Genomic DNA, 14110 nt, shown 5'->3' on the forward strand with positions numbered 1-14110 from the left:
ACAGAAAGACCCACTTTGATTCAAGTCAACCAGCTTTTGGAGGTTACTGTTCTCCGAGCCCATGCCCACGGGCCTCCCTCAGAGTGGGGTGGGGACAATGGGGTCAGACCTGGGACCTCACTTCTGGTGGCACCTGGAGGCTCCCCGGGCATTTCCAGTCCCAGACAGTGAGCTGAACCTTAGGAAGCACGGACTGTCCAGAGCAGGAATAGTCAGGGTTAATTATGATCTTAGAACGAGGGGGAGGGAAAAGCCTAGCGGTCTGCCATGGGCGCTGGCCGGAGCAGCCCCGGGGAGGACCGCTGGCAGGTAGCCCTCCCAGGACTGGGCAAAGCCCCGTGGGTGCTGTGGGGCCCAGGTCTGCAGTGTGGATCTGTGAGTTAGAATCACTGCGATTTCCTGTTTCTGACCCTGGTTATGTAAGAAGTTAATATCGGGTGTAGCGGACTGAAGGGAATAGAGGAACTCTGCGGTTTTGGAAACTTCTTTGTGAGTGTGAACCTATTTCCGAATGAAAAACTGAAACACTTTTAGCTCAGTGAGAGAGAAGAGTAGGGCGTCGCTGGCCATTCCCCCCCCCAATTCCCCACCTCCCGTGGCCTCATAGGGTGTGGTGGGGGCGGTGTCCGGGCAGCAGATCAGAGAAGGATGAGCTCTGCCCCAGAGCCTGTGCGGTCAGGGCTGGGGTGTCAGGGAGAACACATTTCCGATGGATCCAAACGCAAATTGAAAATGGAGAACATGGCAATTTTAAGAAAAAACATGAGAAAAGTTCTTCATATATTAACAGGAAATACTTTTTTTAAATATTTTATTTATTTGACAGAGAGAAATCACAACTAGGCAGAGAGGCAGGCAGAGAGAGAGGAGGAAGCAGGCTCCCCGCGGAGCAGAGAGCCCGATGTGGGGCTCGATCCCAGGACCCTGGGATCATGACCTGAGCCGAAGGCAGAGGCTTTAACCCACTGAGCCACCCAGGCACCCCTTAACAGGAAATATTTTTAGGTAACTCGCTAATACATTTAAGGATGTTAACAGTGAAAAAAGTTTGCCTGTTATCAGGATACAGTGATCAAGAAGGAAAGACCGGTTGCCTTCAGGAATGGGCACCGTTTACGGGGATGGATGAACGAAGAAGCCCGAGGAGACGGTGCCATGGTGAGCGTGCCGGCCAGTGGCTCTGGCTACTGTCTACGCTGCTGCGGCGGGACAGGACCCAGCTGTGTCCCCTGGGCCTGTGCCGGCCACATAGAGGGCCCTGGTCAGCACGGGGTTCCTTCACTGGAGCAGGCTAGAGGACGTGGGCCCTTGCCCAAGGTCACTGGGGGGTGCAGGGTGAGGTCAGCAGGTGCAGGATGGCCCAGTGGACGTGGTTCTTCAAACCCCCCTGCCCACAAAACACCCCGGTCCCCCCACAATGCACCCTCACTCTGGAGCCCTCCCCCACTGCACGGCACTGTCGGTTGGTCGCTCGGGGGGTGTAGAGTCAGGGTGTGTGGGTTGTGGCCGTGGAGGGAGGGTGAGTTGGGAGATGCTGGGAGGAGGGGTGATGGGGAAGAGGCTTTGGATTTCCAGACCTCAGAGGGTCTCGGGACCTGTCCCTGTGGGGCTGGTGTCCCCTTCCCCAGTCCCTGTATTTCCTCCAGCACCCCCAGCCTGGGGGAGGGGGCACGCCATTGTCTCTTGGTTCACTCTGTGGAGGCGCAGAGGGCGCATGTGGGCAGGGCGACACTTCTGGTTCCTTGTCTTTGGCCGAGTCTGGCGTTAGCGCCCCGTGCCTCAGTTTCCCTGGTCGTGAAGGGAGGGCCCGCAGACCTGACCCTGGCAATCCCGGGACTTCCCAGAGACACTCAGGGTTTGCTGGACCGGGCAGGGGGCGAGGGGCTTCTCTTCCTGGAAGAGGCAACTCGGGGGACCTGGGGGAAGATGAGGGTTGGGGCTCTCCATCCCCCAGGAGCAGAGTCCTGTGGGCTGGGGGAGGGGTCTGAGCTTCAGGGTCACCCTTGGGGGCAGGTGCTCAGAGGGGAGGAATGTGTGAAAGAGGAAAGGGACCCGCTGAGAGCCCCCTGCCCCCACCACCACCACCTGCCTCGGCTGAAGCCCCACCAGCGCGTGGGCCGCCAGAGAAGGCCCTGGGCAGATGCTCCCGTGGAGGCCCCCCCAGGGCGGGACTGGGTGGGTCACGTGCATTGGAGGAAATGCTTCATGGGGTGAGTGGGGACCACCCCCAGCTGTGCTCCGGAACCGCTCCCATTCCTGGGGTCACGGGCCCTAGCCCCGCTGAGGGAAAACCATGCGGCAGAGCAGTCTCCCTCCTAGGCAGGCCTCGAGACCCCCCACCCACCCCTAGGGGGGCCGAAGGACCAGCAGAGAACAGGAGGATGCGGAAAGGTTTATTTTCTCCTGGCGCGGGTCCAGGACTCTGGACAGGGCTGCAGGCTTCGCTCTCCTAGAGGCCCCTCCGGGCAGGGCGTGGCCGTCTCTGCATCTGGAGCCACTAGTTGGTTGATGGTGTTTGCAAAATTGGACGGGCTTGTGGGCATAGCAGGGCATTGGGGCCTGAGCCTAGGGCCGGCCAGGGGGGCTGGGCAGGGGGGCTGGGCAGGGGTGGCGGAGGTTTGCAGGGTCTGTGCGTGTGTGCGCCTGTGCGTGCATGGGCGTGGCCGCTGCGTGAGACTCTGTTCAGAACGAGGCCCCGTTTTCTGTGCCGGAGAGTCAGGGTTGGTCACAGCAGGGCCCAGAGCAAGACGGGCCCAAGGCCGAGCAGGAGCACCCCGCCAGGGCCGAGGTGTCCCGGCCCCCCATTGCACAGGTCCTTTTCACAGCACATCAGACCCTGCGATTCAAACCTAGATAGGCTCTGCAGGCCTGCGCCGTCCAGGGCACCCTGGCCGATCATCTCCGAGAGCTGTTGCATTATCTTGGAAGCTTCGTGGCAGGAGGGGGCGCACCCCTTCTGTTGGTATTTCACCTGCTTTCCTGTGGGCAAGGAGGGAGGAGCCTGGTGTGAGATGCCCCCTGCCCCTCTCAGCCTCCTCGACTCGTCCCTGGTCACCCGCTCCCGGGGAGCACTGGGTCCTCCGTCCCACCGCTGGAGTCCCATCCCGCCCCATCCCCGAGGAGGCCTCTGGAGGCTGGCCCCTCTCCATGCGGATGGGGACGTTGAGGCAGGCAGGAGAGTGGCCCTGGCAAGCCCACACTCCTCCGAGGGGCTGAAGCATCAGAGCAGAGCTCCCTGACCTGCCCCACCCGCGGGGCCCTGGGGACTCACCACTGTCCAGGGTCAAGGTCATGTTGGTGCTGTAGCAGACGCCCTGCATCAGACACTGGAGGGGCGGGCAGTGACCGCTCTTCTCCACATCAACGCAGGTGTAGCACTGCAGGCTCCCGGCTGGCCAGCAAGGGCAGGGAGGGAGCCGTCAGACCGCTTCCGGCCGGAACCGCGGCCCCTTCCCACCCTCTGGGGGCTGGCGGGCGGACCCCTCCCACGCGCACACACGGCCTCGCACCGGGGATGGCCAGCCATGCCCAGCAGCACGGACCCCGGCCCGGTGCCCCGCTGCTCACCGCGCTCCCAGCACAGCAGGACGGCCGGCAGGACGAGGAGAAGGCCTCTCATGGCTCCTGGAGGTGACAAGATGTGCGCGGGCTCCTGCTGGGGGACGGGGGCAGGCTCGGGCTCAGGCTGCTGCCTCCCCTCCCCAGACCCTGGCCCTCCATGGCTGAGCCCTCGCCAGCCCCGTTCCCTCCTGCCTCACTCACCCGCCGGCGTCAGGCCCCGTCGGTCGGCGAGAAGTCGGCCCCCGACCTCCTGTGCCCGTCAGGAGGAAGTTGGGGCTGGACACTCTTGTCTCCACCCTTTCCCGAGTAGCTATCAGATCCCAGGGGGGATCCTGCGTCCCAGGCCAGGACGGGGTCTCACCTAGCCGACCAGCAGTGGCTTCGGGGAAATTCCAGGAGGAAGCTGGGCGCTCTCTGTTTCTGGCTTCACCTTCGGGGTCTCTCGGAGGCTGTGGGGCCCTCCCCAGCTGTACAGCAGAGACCTCTCTGTCTCTCTTCCACTCCTGGCCCCCGGTCCCCAGTCCCATAAGTGCGCCCTGTCCTCTGTGCATTCTCCCCAAAAAGTGTGCCTCACAAGCCACAGAAGCAGAAACAAATTTTTTAAACACATCATTGTTGGTTTTTTCTCGTTTTTCTGCTGCATTTGGTGTTCGTGTAGTAATGGGTGCCGGGCGGCTCATTGTCCCGAGATCTCTGCCCTTACACACTTGTTCTTTGGCTGAGTTTATAGTTTTTAGGATCTGAGCCATCCCGGGGGCGCAACAGCAGCTTATGTGAGGCCCGAACTCAAGCCGAGTGAAGACGTGGGCTCGTGTGAGACGAAGGCTGACAGATCAGGAGACCAGCCGATTTGATGAGACTCACAATATTAAACTAGTCTTATTTACCGAAGATTTGCCCAAATCACGTAAACGTGAACGGTACTTGGTTAATTTCTCTATTGACAAGAGAGTTGGGGATAGTTTGTTTCGGTGGAAGCAAATTAGAACAGAAGAGTTTTGTCCATGGGATTTTATAACTGAATTTGCTGACCTCACCCGGAGGCAGGAGAATGTCATTTTATCGACAAGGTGCAAAGGGTCGCGGTGCGGCTCTATCCGAAATTCTAGCCACAAGTCAGGCAGAAGCCCAGCGAGACACAATTCTCTGGTTTACACGAAAGAGTTGGCTCTCCTCTTTGCCGGGCTTTCTATTTGTATCTGAATTGTGTTTCTGCAGATGAGACAACTGGAGATCCCCCGCCTCACGTGAGGGAGAATGCTTCCCACCAGGCTGGTGGAAGAGACCTCAAGATTTTCTCCGGCCCGATGTGCAGTCTTACGGGGGCTGCGGACAACGTTTCGGTTGGGGTGCTGAGGGCCGACCTCCTCTGAGTGGATGAAACAGGGTTTCCAATGAGCCTCCCGGCTTAAGGGGTTTGCTGGTAGGGTCCCTGCGTCCCTGAGAGCCCCTAGAGGTGGCAGGCAGCCTGGGGTTTGAATGGCCGCAGGGGCTGAGGGAGGAGTGGAAGGGAGGGAGAGACGAGGTTGGGGTTTGAAGGACACTCAAGGACAGGCGGGGAGCCGGCGGTGGTAAAGTTTGGGGACAGAGAGGTCCGGGAAGAACCAGTCTGGGGAGGTCTTCAGTGTCCTAAAGAGGTCTCCAGAGGTCCAAATTATCCTTGGTAAAATCTTGCCAACGGGAGGAAGGGGACAGAGCTGGCACCGTGGTGGTGGGCCGCGTGGCCCTGGGAGTCTGCAGAAACCAGGAACAGGGAGGAGACAGCAAGGGGGAGTCCCAGCCGGACCCTGCAGGGAGGGAGCAGCCTGAACCGCAAGGACCGCATTTCAACCCGGTTAGACCGGCGCCAAGTTCCTGTGCTCTAAAGAGTCGGTCCCGGGCGCAGGCTGAACGGTGTCCCTCCTGCCCTTTGGGTCGGGAGTCCCCTGACCCACAGGGATGCCCTCCAGAGCCCCAGGGGACGCCCGGCGTGTGGATGGAGCCCGGCTAGACGGTGTTTTTCCCGCACGTAGGGACCTGTGGGGAAGTTTGACTTCCAAGCGGCCCAGGAAGAAACGAAGCCGATCACTAATGATAAAAGGGAAGGACGGGGAGGGCACTAACTCTGTCGTAAGGCACCTGCCCTATCTCTCGGGCTTGTCGGCCGCACTGGGCCTTCTTGTGAGGACGTGAGGGGATGACCTGCCAGGGTGACCAGAGGAAGTGGGGCCAGGAGGGACACTGACCGCCTGCCGGCCTCCACCCACGGCAAGTGATGGGAGCTGGGCAGAGTGACACCGTCCGTCAGGGGGACCAGTAGGTCCCAGCGAGGAGCAGTTTTCCCCGCCAGGGGGGCATTTGGCCACATCTGGAGACACTTCTGGTTGTTAGTCTGGGGGAGGGAGTGGTTCTGGTGGCACCGGGTGGTTAGAGCGGCCTGTGGGGCGGCTGTGCCATGTCCCAGTGGCCCCGCTCACTCGTCAGTCTCCTGGCGCACCCGGCACCTTTTAGCCGAGACCATACAGGTAGCTCGCCCTGCAGCTGTCCTGGGAGGTGCTGGGGGGGCCTTGGCATGCGCGGGAGAGGCGCGGGAGGAGGGGCTGGTTTGGGAGGGTGCACGGGAAACGCACCCGCTCTGAAATGTTCAGATGGCAAAGTGTCGCCGCATCCGTGGGCAGAGGGGACGGGGAAGGGGGTGGGAGGAGAGCTCAAACACCCACCCTGTGCTCCACAAACTGGAGGAACCCTCAGGACCTTCCCGGCCGACTCTGCTCCGTCATCTCCCAGCCGAGGCCACCAGCGTGGGCAGTGGTGATGTGCCCACAGTGCCCAGGGCAGGCGCTCGCCCTCGGAGCTGTCTCTGCTCCAGAACTCAAGGAGCCCGAGGCAAGCTTCCTCCTCTCGGCCTGCCTTGCTTTATTCAAGTAGGTGTCCACTTGGTTTGGTAGGTGGAGACCCTCTTTCAGGCTCACACTATCCCAGACTTGGTACTCGGAGCCCTCAGAACTGACCTCTGTGCTCTGCTGTGTCCCCAGCGGGCAGAGGCACATCTTGGCTTTCTGGCGTAAGGAATATTCCAGGCTCATCCTGTTCTCTCCGGGATCCAGCCCTGGAGCGGCTGTTTCTCCCCGGAGCCCCAGTTCTTCCTGGTGGAGAGCCTTTCTCGGCCGTGGACGTGCTTACCGCTGCTGGGGGTCACTGCCCCAGACTCTCTCAGTGCCCAGAGCCAGGAGACACGTGCTGACGCTGTCACTCATGCTTGGACACCTGTGGCACTTCTGTGCTCATGGGGACCACGGGGTCACACCAGCATCTGTACGGGATCCGACAGCCTGGCTGCCTCCCAGCTGCCCCTTTCCCGTGGGCCCCATTGCCCACAGCAGCTCAGTCCCCCTGCCCGCCGCCAGTCTCCCATCTCCCCCGATCTGGGTTGAACTGTGTCCCCCAAGAGATATGTCCGAGTCCTAACCCCCAGTGAATTTGACCTTCTTTGGAAGCAGGGTCATTGCAGACGTAATTGGCTGGAGTAGGGAGACTCCTGTGTCAACGGGAGTCCTTCTTAGACGTCAGGCGTGCAGGGAGAGGAGGGCCAAGTGCCCACAGGGGCAGGGACCGCGGGCCAGCACTGGAAGCAGGGGAGGCGGTGTGCGCATCTTCCCTGCAGGCGCCGGGGGCTCGGCCCTGCCGACCTTGGTTTTGAATTTCCAGCCTCCGGAACTGCGACAGAGCACGTTCCTATCGAGTGGAGCCAGTCCCGGTATGGTTGTCTGATGCTGCCCCTCCGCCGGCCCGCCAGGCCCTGCGGGCGTCCTTCTACCCCACCGCGGGCATTTCCGCCGGTTGAACACTACCCTCACACCAGCTCCCCCCCATCTGGGGACCCTCAAGGCAGAGAATGGGATCCCTATCCGAGACAGGTGTGTATCCTGAGGACCCCCGGATAGAAGACAGGGGTTTCACTAACTGAGCAAGAATGATTAGGTCTGGGCTCTTGACTCACTGGGGTCCCTCCCTCTGCTTGTTCCTGAGCCTAACAGCCCAGGGCAATGGCCATCGGGAAGCCCTGTAGGGCAGGGTTAACTCGGGCTCAGAGAGTGGGAGACTGTGAGGCCCCGGTGCTGCGGACCCCGGGGACGCCTGCACTGTCCACTGTGCGGCCACGAGCTCCAGGCCCCCGCAGGTGAGCGCCGCGGGATGTGGTCCCGTGACCGTGTCTGTGTGCACTCGCAGGGGAGCCTAGGCAGAAGCCCCAAAGGGCTGCTCGCTGTCCTGTGGCGGGGGGGGGGCATTGCCCCAAACCCAACAGGTGGCTTCTCCATCCTCAGCCCCAAACCTGGCACCAGCTTGTTGGCAGGCCTCTTGCTGCGGGCAGAGAGGAGGGGCTGCGCGGCAGAAAGACACCCCAGAGATCAGGGAAGAGCCAGCCGGCAGGCCTTCCACGAGACCCCCCGTGTGCAGGGTGGGGGTGGGGGATGAAGCCGAGGCAGGGCTCTCTGTCCTCCAGGGACTTCTAACTAAAATGCCCGGGGAGGAGGAGAGAGCGTCTCTTCTGGGCTCAGTAGGGAGAATGTAAGGGATGTGGCAACAAATCAAGGAAGCTAGAAACATCTCCCTCTCCGCGGCCCCAGTCACTGCAATCCGGGGAGGTGACCGTCCGCAGGCCAGCGCCGCGACCCCTCGTGCGGTCCTTGTTCAGTCAGCGCCTGTGCCCAACAGGCTGGGCCAGCGACTTGCAGTCCATCAGCGAGAAAAGGGATTTCTTTGCCTTAATGAAACTTGGATTATGAAGCTCAGTAAGAAGGAACTTGCTCGATGTCAGGGGGGCTGGACAGGAGGGACAGCGAGGAGCAGCGGCCCTGCAGCCAGGGTCCAGGGCATGGAGTGGGGGGGAGTAGCAATTTTAAACTTATTTTGGAATTTCAAGCTGGAGAAAGGGCTATTTGAGCAAAGACAGAAAAGGAAAGAGCAGTTAGTGCGCAATGTGCCTGGAGTGTTCTAGAAACATCCGAGGGGGTGAGGTGGGGGGAAGTGGGCTGCAGGCCTGGGTCTCGCCGAGGTGACTGTGCGGAGCAGAGGTCTGTCCCAGCAGCTCGGAGGGCAGAACCGACAGGGTATCTCCGAGAACCACCGAGAAACTTAGTGGTTTCTAACAGTGGCTTCCTCGCTGGGAGAATTCTCGGCTGCACAGACAATGGACTATTTTGTGCCTGTTAAACCGTGTGAGCGTCGTTCCCACTGATGGTGGGCGGTTGTCTCCGAGCCCTACTCGGTGTGGAGAGTGTGTGCACACACACACACTTGTCTGTGATGGTGAGGCCGTGCAGGCTTGTTTCCCTCTGGAGTTTACACTGTTTTAAGAAAAAGATTTTTGTTTTTATGTAATCTCCACGCCCAGTGTGGGGCTTGAACTCACAACCCTGAGATCAGAGTCACTGGCTCTGTGGACGGAGGCAGTGTGGGGATGTGTGTGAAGGTCACAGTTCTGAGTCCTCCTGGTTTCCAGCCTGGTTTGGGGTCTTTCACTCCATCCAAGGGACTGAGCCCCCTCCCCAGGGATGAGCACGGGCAGGTGGGGGAGGGCCCGTCCTGTCCTGCCCCCCAGCTGTGCACAGCCTCAGGGGAGGTGAAACCCCCGCACCCTGGCTGGGGTCATCTGTGGAGGGGAAGCTGTCCTGAAAGGCAGGGAGGGCTACAGGCCTCCAGGGTCAGAGTCAGGAACTCATACTTCAGCTGCAGAACACGGGGAGCCTCACGACACCAAATAAAGAAACCTTTAGGTCCTTGTCCGAGGCATCTCTAGGCATCTCTGAGGAGGGCGTTGTATCCGAGCCCGAGTCAGGACAGCGGCTGGGGGATGTGCTGTACACAGGGAAGAAAGTGTGATGGGGGAAACAAAGGCAAAGAAAATTTGTTAGATATCCTGATTTCCTAGAGCCCACTGACAAGTCCTTGAATGAGGCAAGGTGACCTTCCTCTAGGAGCTCAGCGGCCTCAATGTTGCCATTTTGCTAAGGGCAAGAAGCCATTCGGGCCCCACTGCCGGGACCCGTAAGTCTATTTTAACATATAAAAATTCTTTTAGAAAAACTCCTTTATCTCTAAACCCCAAGACCCATGTTGGCCATCACCCCCCAAGCATATGACCCTCGATATGCATCTGAAGGGTCTGTGACTGAGTTTTTATGGAACAGTAATAAGTAACAAGTGAGCTTCTGCTAACAACGGAGCCCCTCAGCGTCCTGGAAACCTTGTTCCAGAACACCCGGGAGGCTGTCCCTGCCCCCTCCCAACTTGAAAGTATATGATGGGTCACTACTCATGACCCCGGGGCGACTCCATCTGCCCTCAGCTCCTGTCTCTGTGCTTTAATAAAGCCACCTTTCTGGACCAAAGACGTCTCAAAAATTCTATCTTGGGCCATGGGCTCCTTACAGACATTCCAAAACTACATTTGGCGCTCGGTGTGGGGCTTCGGTTTTTTTCACCTGGACTCAGCCTCGGCGTGGGTCTGGTGAGTACTTTCTCTCATCTCCATACTATCATTTCAGGGGCTTTTTGAGGAGTACCATCTTACTGGAACACTTTCATGTCGACCGCTCAGGCTACGATCGTCCAGCCCGCGGCTGCTCTACCCGGACGGAAGGAGAAACCCGGCCGTTTCACCGGACGTCAGTCCCCGGGCCTGAAGGTAATAAGACCCAGAAACTTGATGCCCTCTCTTTGTTCCTGTCCTTCGACAAAGTCATCTGTGGCGGGCACGGGACAGCCACCCGAGAGACCAGCCTGGCTGCCCGTCTTAACTCTCCCATGTGGTTCCCTCCTCATCGGTCTAATAAGATCCTACCTATGCCCCTGGTCTGGCCACTTCTGGCCGCGGGACCTGCACTGGGAGCCGGCGGAACCCAGCACCCGACTGAACTAAAACCCAACCGGGGATGGCTTCCTAGGGACGCCGGCTGTAAAGACCACACGTGTGGGAATGTCACTCAGAGCGTGACGGGTTTCTATCTTTACTGTTTTCCGTCAAGGTCCTCTAACTACTTAAACTACAATACTGGGTCCTTTCCCCTTGTAAAACTTTTCTAGAGTTTTCCATGGGCTAACAACGGTGGGGTCTTCAAGGCAAGGTGGGGTAAGAGGCGACCTTCACGGCTCGACCTCCAGGGCATGGTATTTCAGGCCCTACTAGCCTAGGACGCAGTGGGGACACGGGGGGACGCTGGCATCGCTCCCCCGGGGACTTTATGGCAGAGCGGTGATCAGAGCGACCTCCTTGGAGGGACACGTGGCGTCCCTTTGATGCCAGGAACCTCGGACGTATCCCGTGTGGGACGCCACCTGGGAGTCGGGGGGGGGTGGGATTCTCCGCGATGGACCTTCTCTCTCTCTCTCCTCCAGTTCCCGAGGACTCCCCCTCGCCGAGCCTTCTAACCGCCGGAAACAATGTGGATTGCGAAGCTGAGGAAAGGACTGAGCTCCTGTAGCCCCGCGTGGCCTCGGTGGGGTGTGTCTGCTGGTCTCTTCCGCAGGAAGCAGGGCGCGTGGACGGAGGTGCTCTCGGGCCAGCCTGCGGGCTCTGCATCAGGACCCCGACGTAAGGGGCCTCTTGCCGCGCAGGTTGGGTCAGGAGCCAGGACAGCAAATGCCCTCCCGGCCTGGAGGAGGATAATGATCTAAACAGGCCTCGGCGCGACAGGATCCAGGTTGCTGGAGGACACACAGGCCGTGGTCCCGAGGAGGCGGACGGGGACTCTCACTGTCCCTGCTCCTGACAGCTGTGGGGGCGTCTCCTGCGTCTCCCGGGCTTGCTGGCTGTCATTAGAGCCAGCTGTGGGGCGCGGACCCGGGGATGGGGACTTTAAGGAGGCTTCCCAAGGAGCTGCCGAAACTCCCTCTGTGCCAGGGAACTTTCCTGTCTTCTCCAGCCTGACCTGGACCACAGGTGTCCGCACTGGGGGACAAACAGGGTGTCTGTTTGTCTGTCTGAGCCGAGGAGCTGTAGAACCAAGAAACCGTGTTCTCTGCCTTCCGGGGGCACCTGGCTTCCTCTCCAGCCCTCCTCCTCCCGTGTCTGCGCCACCCCGGGGGCCTCAGGTAAGCAGGAGGCCCTCCTCGATGCCCCTGGCACCTCGGCTTCTCCCTGCTGGCTGTGAGGAGCAGAGAGGACGGTCGGCACCTGACCCCGCCAACCCAGGCCCAAGATACGTGGTGGCCATCATCGCCCCAAGCACACACGCACCGAGATACATCCGAAAGGTCGCAGGACTGAGTTTTCACGGAACAGTAATGCATGACTCTCTCCTCGCTAGAGCTGCCCCAGGGGCCTGGAAACCTTGTTCCCAAAATACCTGGGAGGCCTGCACTCTCCCTACCCCTCCCAAGTGGGAAGTGTATAATGGGCCCCTCCCCAGGACCCCAGTGCAGCTCCTCCTGCCCCCGGTCCCGTCCCCGGGCTTTAATACAACCACCTTTTGGCACCAAAGACGTCTCAAGAATCCTTTTTTGGGCCGTGGGCCCTGAACTTCACCAATATCCCAAAACTATGTCTAGTGCCCCAGAGAATAAGCCATTTTACAGGGTTTTAATACATTTCCACATCTTGTAAAAGCTCAAAAGATGATAGGTCAGCATACAGGCAGGAACCAGAAGTTTAATGGCTGGGAATGCGGAGAGTAGAATTGGTCCATATGTTGAGGACAAGACGGTTTTCGTTAGAGGACTCAGTTACACAGCCGGTGTCTATTGTAAGTGTGGTGAGCCCTAGATCGGGCTTCGGGTTTATTTATTTACTTATTTGTTTATTTTTAAAGATTTCATTTGTTTATTTGACTGAGAGACAGTGAGAGAGGGAACACAAGCAGGGAGAGAGAGAGTGGGAGAAGCAGGCCTCCCAACCAAGCAGGGAGCCTGATGTGGGGGTCGATCCCAGGACTCCGGGATCATGACCTGAGCCAAAGGCAGATGCTTAAGGACCAAGGCCCCCAGGCACCCCCAGGCTTTAGGTTTAAACAAGTCTCTGCAAGGTCCTGCGGGTGGGAAGGTGACCTGGAGTGACTTTCTTATATCTGGGCCTTAGCGAGCTCCTTCAGTCAAATCCCCAAGCAGGGGCAGTGGCAGGACCCCGTGGCCCCCGCGCTCTGCCCCTGCCCACAGTCCCGCAGGCTTCGTCCCGCACCGCTGTCTCCCAGGTGGCATTCCTCTGCCACTGCCCTTCCCACGCCTACGCTCGGAGGTGGCGATGCTGATCCCGTTCTCAGAAGCCCCCTGCGGCCGGGGCTGGACGCCGCCTGCAGTGCTGGCCGGGACCGGGGCCCCACGGCCTCTGCTCTGGGGTCAAGCCCTTGCGGAGCGGCGCTCAGAGACCGCTGGGCCCCTGGCTTCCCTCTGCCCCTCCCTGGGGAGGGGGGAGGCTGGAGGGCGGGAGGGTGCAGGCCGCCTAGGGCGCAGAGGGAGGGGGGCGGGGTGGGTGAGAAGGGGCTGAGCGGTGGGAGGAGGAGCCCCGAGCTCTAAGTTTCCATTTCCTGCCGCCTGGGGAAGGCAGGTAGGGCGGGGAGGGGCGAGGCCGCTGAGGGAGGCCTGCTGAGGCCTCGTGCCCCAGACTCTCGGGGTGCCCTGGCACCTGGCCAGGCTGCAGGGAGGGCCAGGCACAGGGTGGCCAGGAGCCCAGACTCCCTGATCTCAGCGGCAGGAGCCCCGGGGACGCCCCGCCCCATCTCAGTAGCCAAAGTCGGCTCTTTGTTCTGGTCCGGTTCCCGCATCCCCCCACGGAGGGGGTCTCTCTCTGGGGAGGAAATGGGCATGTCAGGCTCCTGTCCCTCGCCTGCCCCTCCCAGGCTGCTGGGCCCGCCACCTGCACCTCCGGCCTGGGAGGTGGAGGGATCCTGCCCCAGCTCTGGCCTCCTGCCGCTGTGCTCCTCCGGGGGTGCCCACGGCCAGGCCAGGCAGGCCCTGCGCCTCCTCTCTCCCGTCCTTGCCATCTTTTAATGAGCTAGAGAACAAGATAACTGACTAAGGAGTGACACTGAGAATAACCCCTGAATTTTTTTTTTTAAAGATTTTGTTTATTTATTTGACAGAGATCACAAGCAGGCAGAGAGGCAGGCAGAGAGAGAGAGGGGGAAGCAGGCTCCCCTCAGAGCAGAGCCCGATGTGGGGCTCCATCCCAGGCCCCTGGAGGATGACCTGAGCCCAAGGCAGAGGCTTTAACCCACTGAGCCACCCAGGCGCCCCTAAGTCCTGAATTCTTGACAGCAACTACGAAGCAGAAGAAAGTAGATGAGAACCCAGCGTTCTCTGGGCAGCAAAGGTACCAAGAAAAAGTTGAAAGAAAACCATCGATTGTCAGAGAAACAAAACTCAGAGTTCTTTCCGCAGACTTGCGCTAAAAGAAAGTGTAGGAAGTGTTCATCAGCCAGAAGGGAAAGGATACCACCTGGAATTGAAGGATCCAGGAATGAGGGAAATCCTGGTAAACATGTGGTAACTAAACAGACACTGATTTTGTACGATTAATTAAGTGTGTCTTGTGGGAGACAATTTTACCGAGTGCGAATGGAAAGTTACAAGGCAG

At 59.7% G+C, this 14110-nt stretch overlaps 1 protein-coding gene across 3 annotated transcripts; it reads right to left on the reverse strand.

The window, feature by feature from the left end:
- Positions 1 to 2377: 2377 nt before the first annotated feature.
- Positions 2378 to 3825, reverse strand: LOC123926268 (lymphocyte antigen 6H-like). Of its 3 annotated transcripts, none has more exons than XM_045980059.1 (4): positions 3763 to 3825; positions 3568 to 3652; positions 3272 to 3391; positions 2378 to 2979 (listed from the first exon to the last, which is right to left on the reverse strand). In XM_045980059.1, the coding sequence occupies exons 2-4, from the start codon at positions 3617 to 3619 to the stop codon at positions 2726 to 2728; spliced, it is 426 nt and encodes a 141-aa protein (XP_045836015.1). In that variant the 5' UTR covers positions 3620 to 3652; positions 3763 to 3825; the 3' UTR covers positions 2378 to 2725. The 3 variants fall into 3 exon arrangements, with proteins under 3 accessions (XP_045836015.1, XP_045836016.1, XP_045836014.1); XM_045980060.1 differs by having other exon boundaries at positions 3568 to 3655; positions 3763 to 3800; XM_045980058.1 differs by lacking the exon at positions 3763 to 3825 and having other exon boundaries at positions 3568 to 3746.
- Between the last annotated feature and the right edge of the window lie 10285 nt (positions 3826 to 14110).

This window comes from Meles meles, chromosome 1 (assembly GCF_922984935.1).
Source record: "Meles meles chromosome 1, mMelMel3.1 paternal haplotype, whole genome shotgun sequence".
In the NCBI taxonomy this organism is placed as follows: Eukaryota; Metazoa; Chordata; class Mammalia; order Carnivora; family Mustelidae; genus Meles; species Meles meles.